A 13,650-nucleotide genomic window follows, 5' to 3' on the forward strand; every position below is an offset into this window, starting at 1 on the left:
ACTTGTGTAAGTCATTAGTCATCTTGTTACCCGGACGGGGTGAGTCATAACTATGCTAAATGGGACAGGAGGAAGTTTGACTGTCAAAGCTTACAGGGCGTGCACATAGTGTGGGAATATTGGCTAGTTTTAAAATGTATGCAATGTGGTGTCGATGTCTTCGGAATTAACCTATCAATATTTCTAAACAAAAAATGTTTATTTTGGAAACAAATATTAATCCACCTTCCGAGCTGTTTAAAGAGGTTGCTTGGGGCCATTTCCTGGGTGATTTATATTTACCTCTCACGTGCACAGGCAAACACAGTTGATTCCAAAATGGAGATTGCTGTGACTCCCTTCTAAACACTCTACAGTAGAGCCAGCCCCACTGTAACATTGTTACCTTAAGATAGGCAGCATAGAATGCCATCTGCTGGCAGAAATGCAAACAGCAAAAAAATGTAACCTTAAATTCACGGCTGATCTCTAGAAACGCATGCCACTATTCCAGCACCCTTACGCAAACAATGCCCATTAAATCACCATGATTCATTTCCTGTGCACTGCTGAAAATACATTATTTTGTGGTTTTATCATCCACACCTATTTACAAAGAGTTTAATAGCTACTGTGATGCTAGGCTGGTTGAGTGGAAAAATGCTGATGGAAAATAATAAATGATTCTCCACTGGAAAAACCTGCATGTCTTGAAGCCAAACTGACAAATTCATGTACATGTTCTAAAACACCTCTGGAAATTTCTCCAAGAAATATGTTAGCAGAAAGCTAACTTCTCCCTGGCAGGCTGACTAAGAGTGGAGTCTTCTCTTCCGTATTAAGTTGAAAGTCTGACATTCTAAATTACAGTCCTCAAAAGGAAGAGCTGGGATTTAACAAATCGTACATCTGATGTTCCTCTTCTCAAGACTTAGAGGGTAGGGACTGCGCAGAACACTGATTCCATTTTCTAGTTATCCTGCCAGCACAACTGGCCTGATGTGTCAGAAAGTAAATAACCCTACTCAGTTTAAGAATTCATTAAATTCTTAGAGTATGAATTGGAAATTTCCCAGAATGCCACGAGTCACCCAGAGGCTGTTTGCAGTGAGTCTGGCTAAGAGATTGTTATTCGGCCTTCTCAGTGTCAGGAATGTATGTAAGGACCAGTGATCACTTTTATTCACTAAGTTAATTTGGAAGTATTTTCATTCTATTTCATTGTGTCTACAGGATAGATTTCCCCCATAGTTTTTATGTTAGACATAAAAACAAACTTGTGTTACAATTTCCCTGCCTTGGGTCTAAGGAACAATGATGTGAGTTTGTGCCCATGAGCAGTTGATACACACTAGTATAGTATCAACAGGGAGAGAACTCTTAGTCCTGAGAATGTATACAAATGTAATAGGGGGTGATTTAGTGACAGTGTAATTCACATTTAAAAGATAAACCCATTCACAATAGTGAACAACTACATTGCCATTCATGCCATTAGTTGGTCAAACTGAAATGCAGAGCACTAAATCTAATTCTTATGTAGCTAATGAAGTGAGTTCTATAGCTCAAATGATAGAATTTCATGATTTTAGCACTAATATCTCAAAGCACAAGTCCCACGACTGAAACAAGAGGTAGTTAGACTTGGAAGTCAGCCCAATGGCCAGGACAAGTCAGTGAAATGGATGCTATTGTGAGGAGTGGTAGCAGTTAACAGCTTCACTAGTGCCTCGTAAAATCAGATGGATGGGGTTACTCCATGTACCCAGCATATCCTTTTTGAAATTCGGAAGTTTCAGTGGAAAACTTGCACTCAAACACCAAGCCTCCACATTCTGCTACAGCAGAGAAAAAGACCAGATGCCAACACGAAGGAGTAACTGACATTATTACAGTTTCTACTGCCTTTAGAATTCTATTTTGTCCTGCGATGAAGTTTCTACAAACAGCTTACAAATACACAAGACTTGGACTTAAGTCTGTTGTAAAGCATTTACCTGAATACTCCTCCAGTTCTTGCAGCTTGGACTCACTGATGTCTGTAGCAATGACCTTTGCTCCCTCTTTTGCAAAAGCCTGAATAAAACGAGCAAAAGGAACCATTAAAATTTAGATATTTTAGGGTTTACCAGTAATAAAGGCTGCCTTCTCTTTTCACTTCCATATTGGACTGAAAAAGGAGCTGGCTGAAGGCAGCGAATCGCTTGCTTTTTTTTGTGTATAACAAAATTATCTGTATCTATATTTGGCTATATAACCAAACACCCTGGTTTCAGCTGAGTGTATGCAGGAGAGAGGGGAACAGAACTTACAATGTTTATCCCCCAAACCAGGAATCTGTAATTAAAGCAGCGGGTCCTGTTACTTGACCCAGTTGAAGGAACAGATATACACAAACGTGTAGGGGCTGATCGTAAGCTGCTCAAAATCAATGCAGCACTAAAGACTTGAGTGGAGCTGGGCCAATTTGCAACAGCTGGGGATCTGGCCCCCAGTTTATAGAAAACGAGTGCTTTTGTATAGTGCTTCACATCCAAATCATTGATGAGTGCACTACTTAGAGAAACAACTAAGTAATGGTTCTATTCACTACATTCAACAGAATCAGGTAGCTATTCCCGAGAGATAACCCTTAATACAAGGGAACCCTCATAAGTACCTGGGTCCACTGAGAGAAAACTACCTGCTCTGCTCCTCAGAGTGAGTTGTTGACAAGTGACTGCTATACAACAGACTCATTTGCTGATCACAGAAGCAAGAAGCTCTCAGAGACATATTACTTCCAGTAAATGGCAGTAATGCTGTTTCTGAGAGTACCTATCTACAACTGTGGTGCATCTCTAGAAGGTCAGGTACGCCACTTCCATTTGTAGCTTACTGCATATTTACAAAGCAAATTCATTAGGAAAAGGAATCTGTTTTGCAAATTAGCTATTCCCAGTGAAAGGGTGTTTTAATGCAAGTGACAGGATTAGCAGTTCCCTGGCAAAGCCTGTGAAAATCCAAGTTTGTGACAACTAGGTATCTTTCATTGCATGTCTCATGCTAGCTTTGCTAGTCTCTCTCTATAATTCACCACAGGTAAAGCCATCTGTGGAGAGTAGAGCTGGTCAAAAGTAGAGAAAAATAGCAGAAATTTCAGGAAAAAACCTCCATAAATGTTTTTCATTCTACTTTTCAGAATGGTTTGGACTTTTGGTTCTCTCAATTCTCTACTGGATTTTTATTAAAAATGGAAATTTTCAGGTTTTGGAAAAAATCTCAATGTGACCAAGTTGAGCAATCAAAAACTACCAATAGAGCAACAGACGAAATCTTTCCATTTAAAGTTTGCCAAAAAAATTCAAAAGCGCTAGATGGTCTCGGAAAAAATAAATCTTTAAAAAATTCCAAGGCCAAACGTTAAGGAAAAGAAGGTCAGATAGAAGTTTTTGATCTTGCTCTTGTGAACAGCTTGGCCTCTGCACATTCCCTTCAGCTCCCATAGATCAATTAATGACGTTTGGAACCAACTGGGATTGAGTTACGTGAATTAACAAGGTACACGAGGGCCACCACATTCCACCTGGTTCTGTTGCCACAGGGATCCTTGAGACAATCTACTAATTGTCTGAGCTCCAATCTGATACAACAGGAAACCTTGGGACATCACCTTCCCAAAACAAAGCAGCTGAGATATTTGATGAAGATCACTGATGGCCTAGCCTCCTTCTGAAGAAGCAGCAGCTGCAGCTCTCTTCAAAGCAGGAAGCAACTCATGGCTAGATGCCAACACCAGTATGCCCAGCCAACCCAGCCCTGAATATCTTGGGGAAGGCTATTTATAGAGCAGCAGGGAATTTTGACAATGTGACTCTTGAATGAATTTTTCCAGAATGGAAGCAAGGCTCTCATGGTGTAGCAGTAACATTTTTTTCATGTGCTTTTCATGGAAAGGTTGAAGGACTTCGCTTTTGATTTAATTTCCAGTTTGATAATAAAAAGACAGTTCAGTACAGGTATCATTGGGCTAATCAAAATAGCAAAGCTAGCAAGGAATTAAGAGGGGGAAAAAGAAGAATGAAGCTTTCCAGACTTACTATAGCGGCTGCTCGTCCAATCCCTTGTGCGGCTGCAGACAGCAATATTACCTTCCCATCAAGACGACCCATGCTGCTCCCTACAGGTATTTAAACACGTCTGGCGACATCTCTCAAAAGAAAAAGGAGTTAACACCAGCTCCAGGGAATCAAAAACAGATGCATTCTATAACTGAACAGGTGACTCAGTGCATCTATCACTAGAGAGAACTGAAGAGTGCCCTGTTCTTCCCACAAGATAAGAAAAGTTTTCGGTATGCCCATTTCAGACATTGGATTATAAAATGAGAACTTCTAACCCAAAAGCTTTAAAACAGGACTTGCCTGATTCCTGTAGGCAGATCGGAGTCTTCAGTGCCCTTTAGCAGAGTGTGACATCATCAGCAAAATGCCTGATGGGCTACCACACTCAGCAGTTGAACACTGTACAAAAAATATTGGCATCATCACATTGGATGTGCAATCAGTCTGAGCTGTGGACTGTTTCTAAAGAGACCAAGGATCTGAGATCAGAGTTGAAAATTGAGGGAGAATTATCATGCCAGACCTCCTGGTTATCTCAGCCATGGCTTTATTTTATATTTATTCCTTTCAATAAAAGGAAGCTACAATATGTCACAGGCATTTTGTCATTAGTTAATAACATCAGCAGGACAAGTTCAGGGTTGGATTTTCAAAGATGCCTAAGAGATTTGGATGCCCCATGTCCATTAGAATTTAATAGGAATTAGGCATCCAAATCCCTTTGGCAGGTTTGAAAGTCTCAACCTTAAATAGATATGAATAATATACATACTTTTGAGAAGCAAGATGAAGTGAGTCTGCACGCCTGGACTTCAGATTAATTTGATACTATCCTAAAATGCAGACTTTTCAGCACTGCTGTAGGAAGTTGTAGGATATTTTAATTGAAATAATTCTATCAGAAGTCAAAGTGAATTTTAATGCCTATTACAAGTAGTAAGTGCACTTATGACCAGCCAGTGTGAATAGTTGTGTGCGCGCAAGCTCTCCGATGTTTTGGGACTCTGCAGTTCTGAGAAGGCTTACCAGTTACCAGATATACCAAGTTGATGGCTTTCATAAATTCCAAGTTTCCAAGGTGAGAAGGGACCACTGTGATCATGTAGCCTGACCTCCTGCATAACACAGGTCATAGAACTTCTCCAGAATAATTCCTAGCTCGTAGGTTGAGTGAACCAAGTCTGTCTACAGAGGTGAAATGTGATAGCTTTTGAAAACCCCAGCTGATCAATTTGAAAATTGCAGGGAATGTTCTAGGTATCCATGGGAAGCACACTACTAATTTTGGTGAGAATCCAAAAACGAGAAAAGCCTGATTTTCACTGATTTCACAGATAGCCCATTTGGTGCTATAGGCAAAGCTCTCTGGTGCCCTCTGTCTATACAGATCACAGACAGCAGCTTCTTAGGCACTACAGAGCTGTACACCCAGCCAGGCCCCTGGGCAGTGCTGGGGTCCTCAAAAGAGAAGTCCCAGAACTCATGGACGCTCTGGCCCTGCACAATACGAGGCAGGGGCAAAATCTCCTCTCATTTCAATGTTGCCAGTTCAGTGATTTTGTCGCTCAGTCCAGCAACGTTTTAGGTCTGCTTGAGATTTTTCAAGTTTTGCCTCAACAAGTCGCTAAACTGTGACCTTTAATCAAATCTGGTGACGTTACTACATCTAGCGACAAAATGGCTCAACTGGCAACACTGGACAGAAAACTGACCTGAGGTGGCGAAAGCTATGAGAGGGAGGGAAGGGTGCCAGGGGGACTGAGGGTGAGGCAAGGGAAGGGTGGAGGATATATTGCAGGTTAGCAGTAGGGGGCAGGGAAGGGATATACAGTATTTGGGCAGAGAGCTGAGGGAGGGGCAGGAAAGGGGCGATATTGGAGTCTGGGGAATGAGGATATTGGGACTGAGAGCAGGGGGATACTGGTTGTTGGGGAGAATAAGTGGCTTTGTAATTGCTGGGGAGAGAGAGTGATCGGAGAGTCATGATCAGCCAGAAGAGCGGGAGCCTGGACAGTGGGCCTGTGTGCTCTGTGAGGGGAGACAAGGGTCCCTGCTCCCTTGCAAGGAGCTAAGTGGCTTGTGTGGGGGTAGCTCTGGGCTGCTCCCGACTACTGGCCCCAGAGAGATCGGCTGTGGGATGCTTCTCCAGGACGTACAGTACAGCCCTTACCCTTCCCCAAATCTGGGCTTTCCGGTGCAGATGCTGGTCTGAGGGGTCTGAGCAGATGGAGAGATGGTGGCTGAGCCAGGTCCAGACTTTGGAGGGTCCCCTTTGGCCCAGGCTCCCTGTTCTGGAAGGAGATGGTTGCTGGGTAACCAAGCTGCCATTACTCCTTCTGCAATGGGCCCAGAGGCAGAAGAGGCAGCATGAGCAGATGGTGCCTCTGCCACACAGTATGGACCATCATCTCTCCTTCCACAGCAGGGAGACTAGGTCCAGCCCTGGCTCTATGTTCCAGAAGGAGAGATGGTGGCTCAGGAATCGGAAGTATTGGAACACTGTCCCAGCACCTCCAAAAATGTACCAGAATGTCGGTCTAGAGTGTCCCAGAACGAGTCAAGCACTGCCACAGGCTTCCTCCCACTCCGGCCAGCCCCCATCTTACTTCCCAGTTGCACTCCCATTTGCACTCCAAATAAGTTGGAAATGCACAGAGCTCGGCCAACATGAGCAATGAAGCGTGCAGCCCCACCAATAATGTGGTAGCTTGGCAGACTATATGCTCATTAGGAACTACACTGATAGTATCCGCTAATTTTGCTTTTGATTTAGGCCAGATTTTACACCATGGCTCCAGCTATCAAGGCTTAATGCACTACGATACTGCCCATTTCCCACCACTAGAGAAACGAGAGCATGTAAGTATATAAACGTAGAAATCAGTTTCTCAGCCTCCAGTCACAGCTGTCCTGCCCGTTATTCCAGGTGAAACTAACAGGATGAAACACACGGGGCTGAATAAAGCCACCCACCTGAGGATCTCCACAGCCAGCTTTCAGGGCTTACCGACCCTTGTACCGGAGAAAAGAACAGCGTTTCGGAGTGCATGCTGGGTGCTGTAGTTCTGCTGGTGAATTGCTGTTCAAGACAACACCCTTCCCTGTTGAAAAGTTGAGATGCTGCCATCTAGTGAGGCTTGGGATATAAAAACAGTTATTGTAGCTCAAGAGAAGAAGTGAAGATTGTCAGCTTTACCTGGCAATTACTCTAAACAAAAAAAACAAAACAAAACACACCAGCCAACCAAAAGCAAACAGTGAATGAGTATGCTTTTCCCCAGTATATCAGTCATCAGAATCCCAAAGAGAAAAGAATACACAACACATATTGAATAAAATGTTGCTGATAGAGCAACAGAACGAGATGCAGAGGATGCTGCATGGATTCCAGGAAAGGCAGCAAACAGAATAAGGAGCCTCGTTGGGATGGCAGGAGGCACAACAGCGGGTGTTTCAGGAGTTTGTCAAGGAACAGATCCAGGTACAGCAGCAGTTAATACAGAATGTGACAAGTCCTGCCTCGGGGAAAGAAGCTGGGGGCAAGGGTGCTGGGACTCTGTGCAATGTGCCCTAGGGATGATCCTGACGTGTTTCTAATGACTTGAAAAAGAATTGCGACTGGTGCAGGCTGGGTTAAAGGATTATGGGCTCTAGGCTTAGCCCCTTATTTGGTGGCAGAAGCCCAAGCTGCTTATAAGTCATTGAGCAAGAAGCAGGCCAAGAACTACTATGTGTTGCAGGCTGCCATATTGGCTTGGCAACTGAAAGATACCAGCAGAAATTTAGGACAGTCAGGGGGACTTATGGGGTAAGGCTGAGAGAGTTTGTGCAGAAGTGGAATGATTGCACCAACTGATGAGAGAGAACAAAATGTGAAAGTGGTCCTGAAAGCTGTGATATTAGAGCAGTTTATGCAGTCTCCTGGATACCACTAAGGCCTGGGTGAGGAGACACCAACCAGAGAAAATGGAGGCAGTGATAAAACTGGCAGAGGGATATGGCTGGTCTGACAAGTAGGGGAAGAGGGAAAAAAGAGGAGATTCTCAAGCAGTAAGACCCATGAGCGTGAGGCAGAAGAGGAAGGCCACTTTGGCTGGCAGGGATACAACCTACTATCAGCATGGGGGAAAGGCCACAGTAAGCAGGGTTGCCCGTGTATGGAATGTGGACTGAGGGAATATTGTGGTTGGACTGGGGTGACGGGGAGCACGAAGGGAGAAAAACAATTCCTGGAAGGGTGAGCTGAAGACCAGAGGTAGGGGTTATTGATTCAGCAGCTAGTTTTTTTTTGGGTGGGGGAGGATGCAGAGCCTCTGGAGTTTGCAAAAAACATATCCCATAGCAGTTTATGAGGGGTTCTCTCCTCCTTGGGAATCATGCTCCTGGTTGAACCCTCAGATGAGCTAATGGAGTAACTGATAACAGTAGTAAGTTGCCATCCTCTACGTGGACCAGCCCTAGAGAGGATGAGACACTTTACCAGAGGGTTTCACAGCCATTTATGGAAGCAGAGGAACTGCATGACTCAAGCATGTGGGTTCCATTCCAGCCTCTGGAGGGGAGATTCTTTTGCCCCTGTCCTGGTCCCAGTCTCATTCTCCTCACTGAGCCAGTCCCAGTCTCCATTTTTCAGGCTTCTCATCGCAGTCCCAGTCTCCTTGCATTGTCTTCCCCCCTTCATCTCACTCTGTTGTTTCCAACCTTACTCCCCAGCTCCTTGTCCCTAGCGTCCTTGCCAGCAAATCCAAATCTCATCCCCCGTACTCCGACAGTATCCTTGCCCAACTATTCCCAGCTCCTCAGCCAAGCTCTTTCCTCCCTGCCCACTTGATTCCCTCAAGTCACTCCAAAACTCACATCCCTGCTAACTCCTGGATCTCTTTTGGGGTCCATGTCCAATTTCAGTGTGCCCCCCAGCCTAATTCATGTCCCACTCTGCACATCCAATTCCGTTCTCTTCCTCCTGAACTCTGGCTGGCCCCCTGATCCCCAGTCAACTTGCCCAGCCTGTCCCTGTCACCCATTGCCTATCTCAATCTGTTCCTCTCCAGGCTCCTTGTCACACTCTACTCACCCGGCCCATGCAGATTCCACCCCTGCCCCCTCTGCATTCGATTCAGATGGCTTTCTCCTCCACGCTGCCTAAGCCAGAAGGTGGAGGGAGTACTGAAAGCAAAGGAGAGGCTCCCTGTTCAGTGCTGGACCCAGCATGGCCTGGAACTCCAAATGCAGGGGGAGTCCTGCTCATCCCCAGGCTACAACATACACAGTACATGAAATCTTTCGGAAAATTAAGTTGTGAAGCCCTAGCACGTCTCTACGGAACACGTGCAAACTGCAGTTTTTCAGACTCTTAACTTAGTCAAATTTGGGCAGATTTTCATATGGATGGCAAAAGGCACATCTGTGATACATAGACCACCCCTACCAAATTTCAACTCCTTGCTCCAAAGCATGGGGATGCTGGAGTTTCTCAAAATAAAAGGTTGCCTGTATTTTTTTAAATGGGCAAAAACATGGGTCAATGAGCTGCTTGACTGGTGGGGGTCTGCCAATTATCTCTTCACCGTACAGCAAACCAAGGGCTACTGCCAGATCCCGCCGATAAACAAAGCATGGAAGAAAACTGCCTTCTTCACACCCTGGCGGCTCTAGCAATTTATAATGATGCCCTTCAGCCTACATGGGATGGTGCAACTTTCCAACGCCTAATAGACCAGATACTACAGTCACCTGGGGCGTATGCTGCAACATACATAGACTACATCATTTACAGCCCAGACTGGGAAGACCATCTTAAACATGTCACGGACGAATTGTAGACATTGAAAGTGGCAGGGTTGATGGCGAACCCAGCCAAATGCCATCTGGGGCAACAGGAGGTGACTACCGCATGGGAGGAGGAAAACAAAGGCCCCTGGTCAACAAAGGAGAAGCCCAGGCAAAGTGCATTGTTTCCACGACCAAGCAGCCAGTGCACCAGGTTTGGCCTCGCAGAGTACTACTGACTATTCTTCCCAGCATTTGCCATGATTGCAATGCCCCTAACTGACCTGGTGAAGAACAGCACTAGAAGGTCCCGTGGTCAGCAGCCTGTGAAATCGTCTTCCAGGAAGTGAAAGTGAGGCTGAGCCAGGAACCCGCACTCATCCATCTGGACTTCACCCCTGAGTTCACTCTTCAGACGGATGCCTCAGAAGTGGGCCTGAGTGCAGTGTTGTCCCAGAACATTGACGGCGAGGAGGAAATCTCAGCAGAAAATTGTTTCCACAAGAGACGTCCAACTCACTCATAAAAAAGGAAGTCCTCCTGGTGAAATGGGCTGTGGATGCGCCGAGCTATTATCTGTAGGGGAACTCCTTCAAACTGGTGACCATGCTTTCGTATGTTGGCTGAACATCATGAAAGACAACCCATGACACATGAGATGGTATGTCTTGCTACAGCCCTATAGCTCTGAAATCCTTCACTGGGCTCGGAAAAACATTAAGAAGGCCAATTTCTTTTCAGGGAGGGAGAGAGAGGATTTGCCTGATAAAGCCCCACAGCAGAACATCAGGGGGAGGCTGTGTGATAAAGTATATGAATCCCTTACTTGTTGCTAGGCGAGACCCCCAACACTCAGCTGTGACCAGTAGGCAGGAGCCTCCTGCCACGTCCCCCAATGACACAACAAGAAGAAATGGCAATAATACAATGACCAATTCTAGTTTGACTGCCTATATGCATATAACAATCTTTATTGAGAAAAGTTAAAATTACTCAGACCAGAATCAACTGTGCACTGCAGATATGAAGTAGAGACTTTTTAAAAACACAACCTTGATTGTGAGCTCATAAATAGAATATTATATAGAAATTGGTTAAAAGAAATTGAATGACAATGCTATTCCCCATCTTAGAAAAGTCAACATATAAAACTTGAAATAACACTGAACACTAGAAAAAGAGTAGCAGAAAAGTTCTCTCCACTTTCCTTGTGGACTTCAAAGATTAAATTGATTGCTCTTGGGAGGGTTGTCTTAGGAGTGAGAGGGGAAAGTTTAACATTGCTAAGTTTCACAGTAGAGATTCTCTGATTTGTGATCCATTCCAGTTTTCATTTCCTCTTCAGCTGGCTGGCTTTGTTATCTTTGCCATCACAAGAGTAGCAATGCAGAACTGCTACAATGACACTATCAGCTGGATGCAGGCAACACTATTGTCACATTTTTGTATTCCAGCTTTTCCAGTTACTTGCTTAGTTCCTGCTTCAAGAAAGCGTCTTACCACTGGCTAGAATTAAAACAAACCAGCTACTTCTGTAGCCCAGGTCTTCTCTATATGCAATCTCTGACGTTATCCACTAGCAAGGACAGTGAACAATAACGGGCACCTTTACTGGGTTGTGCAGTCAGGTGCTTTATCTTTTTCTGATGCTCCAAACCAGTGCTTAAAGCGATCTTCTATGCACTCTGTTCCTGCAGGTCGCATGTCTAAAGTAAGAGAGAAAATAGAAAGACTTGTAACTTTCCCAGTTTAGCACATGCTAGAGTACAATTGTTTTGTCTTGCCTAAACTTTTAGAAGGTGTTCAAAAGACTGAGCGAGACTACATGATCCAACTGCTACCTTTAAATCCTAGTCTAGACAATGTGCTTCTGTGATCTTAGCAGTTGGGCTGGGACATGGAATTGTGTGGATCTCAAACATCGGGAGATTTGCTGGCAGAAGCGGTAGCAACAAGTTAGATCATACTTATTGAACAGTGGTGACAATGTCAAAACTTGCTCCAGCAACCTAGTGCTTCACCACACTGCTGGGGAGTATTGATGGTTTTTCAAATAGCTAATAGTGGCTGCAATGGTGCTGTTAAGATGTAATGCAGGCCACCAGTAAAGGCTTCCCCCACAAAAGGTGGCTGGGAGGAGAAGAGCAGAGAAGCCATTATTTGCAGGCCAAGGTTTGTGGAGACAGGCAGGAAAGAAAAAGAGCAAAGCAGGGTAGGGGGAATGGGAAAGGAGACATTGCCCAGGCTGCCATCTTTGCAACTGGAGATGGAGAGACTAGTGGCTTGGGTGCAAAACTTGCTCTTTAAACTAAATGTTAGGCCTTGGAGACAGAAATTTGCTTAAATGCTGCCTCTAGAGTCCCGTGGGTGAAACTAACTCATAGCTCTCTGCATTGGTGGAGGGCCAATGCTGGAGAATTCTTTTGGGCTGGCCAAAAGACAAGAATGCCATTTTGTGCAAAGTTTTGAGGTTTTGGCACCTGGTTTTGTTCTAGATTGGGATGAAATACAGACCTTTTAAAACTTCTGGCAAAAAACAAGAGAGCCACCTACCCTAGAGTAGCCAATATTCCAGTTCGTAGGGAACTACCTATGATATGGGAAATTGAGGTTCTTCTATTTCAACAAACTAGCAGTTTACAACAAAGAACTGTTTAATCCAAAAAAATCCCAACCAGGTCTAGAATTCACCCCTTCCAAACTAAAATTACATAAATGAAATAATGTAAATAAAAATACTACCCCCCACCCCCGAACCCAAGATATCTACTGTAAAATTGCACAATATGTCATTTGTCCATCCTTACTACTAATCACTAAGTTCAGTTTATTCTGCAATAAAAGCTAGCCTGACCTTTCGAATACTCACCCAGTTGAGGTATTCAAGCCCACAAGTACATATGAATTAACTGTAGTGTGTACCTACACTAGATCTTTCACAGGTCTGGTTAGCCAACCCTTTAACACTCTACTGAACAGGTGTTCCTAACAGAAACAGTATTGCATTACGCACCCGTAAGTGTGCCTAAGCTTGAATTATCAAAGAAATTTGGACAAGTCAGAGGCAGGGTGTTTGGTGAATCCAGAGGAAGAATTTCTCGTGAAGAAACTTCCTTGGAGGGAGAAGGCATTTGCTCTTTAACTGAACAAGGTGTGGTCTTTCTTGGAGACCTCTGTATCTTCTCCCGAGTAGTGTCTCTACAGGATTCTGCTCTCATTTTTAGCGCTCTCTCTTTCCATTTGGTTAGTTCTTCTTTCAGCTGAAGCTCATTGCTTAAAAGGAGAAAATGATAAAAATGTAAACTACTGGAAGCATGACAATGCAAGTTCCCTCACAGAGCCATATCAACGTGTCTTGATCCTGACTTCAGGGGACAATCTCTAGAATCAAAGCAGTTAAGTCTCCATACCCATTCAACTTTCTGCTGCAAAACTGCTGAACAGACAACCAATTAATGCCAACTCATGTGAGCAAGTTTATATTAAGAAGGGAAGCCAGCTCCTTCCCTAAGGTTTAAGGAAAAGACTGAATGATAAAATGTCACCACTGGGGTGTCCAGATTCAAACCGCTGGTGTGTGAAAGGAAGGGCTGGCTCCAGGGTTTTTGCTACCCCAAGCAGCAAAAAGGAAAAAACAAACAAAAAAAACTGCAATCTGCAGCTCTACCGCTGCCATTTCAGTCTTCGGTGGTAATTCGGCGGCTGGCCCTTTACCTTGAATTGCCGCCAAAGACATGGACATGCCAACCCTCACCATTGGCTGCCCCAAGCAGCTGCTTGCTGGGCTGGTGCCTGGAGC

At 44.5% G+C, this 13,650-nt stretch overlaps 2 protein-coding genes across 12 annotated transcripts in view; both read right to left on the reverse strand.

Annotated features, from left to right (window-relative positions):
• Window positions 1–7,137, reverse strand: part of BDH2 (3-hydroxybutyrate dehydrogenase 2) — a 35,864-nt gene extending 28,727 nt beyond the window's left edge. For 2 of the 8 annotated variants that reach the window (XM_030564478.1, XM_030564470.1), the window contains exons 1-3: window positions 7,056–7,137; window positions 4,059–4,138; window positions 1,977–2,055 (exon numbers count right to left, since the gene is read on the reverse strand). In XM_030564478.1, the coding sequence (XP_030420338.1) occupies window positions 1,977–2,055; window positions 4,059–4,138; window positions 7,056–7,131 (235 nt within the window). In that variant the 5' untranslated portion in view covers window positions 7,132–7,137. The other 6 variants (XM_030564476.1, XM_030564474.1, XM_030564471.1 and 3 more) reach the window with 6 other exon arrangements.
• Window positions 7,138–10,799: 3,662 nt separating this feature from the next.
• The window catches only part of CENPE (centromere protein E), an 85,073-nt gene continuing 82,222 nt past the window's right edge, over window positions 10,800–13,650 (reverse strand). For all 4 annotated transcript variants that reach the window (XM_030564467.1, XM_030564468.1, XM_030564469.1 and 1 more), the window contains 2 exons: window positions 12,865–13,124; window positions 10,800–11,557 (listed from right to left, as the gene is read on the reverse strand). In XM_030564467.1, coding sequence (XP_030420327.1) covers window positions 11,460–11,557; window positions 12,865–13,124 — 358 coding nt within the window. In that variant the 3' untranslated portion in view covers window positions 10,800–11,459. The remainder of the gene's footprint in view (window positions 11,558–12,864; window positions 13,125–13,650) is intronic.

This window comes from Gopherus evgoodei, chromosome 5 (assembly GCF_007399415.2).
Source record: "Gopherus evgoodei ecotype Sinaloan lineage chromosome 5, rGopEvg1_v1.p, whole genome shotgun sequence".
Lineage (NCBI taxonomy): Eukaryota > Metazoa > Chordata > Testudines > Testudinidae > Gopherus > Gopherus evgoodei.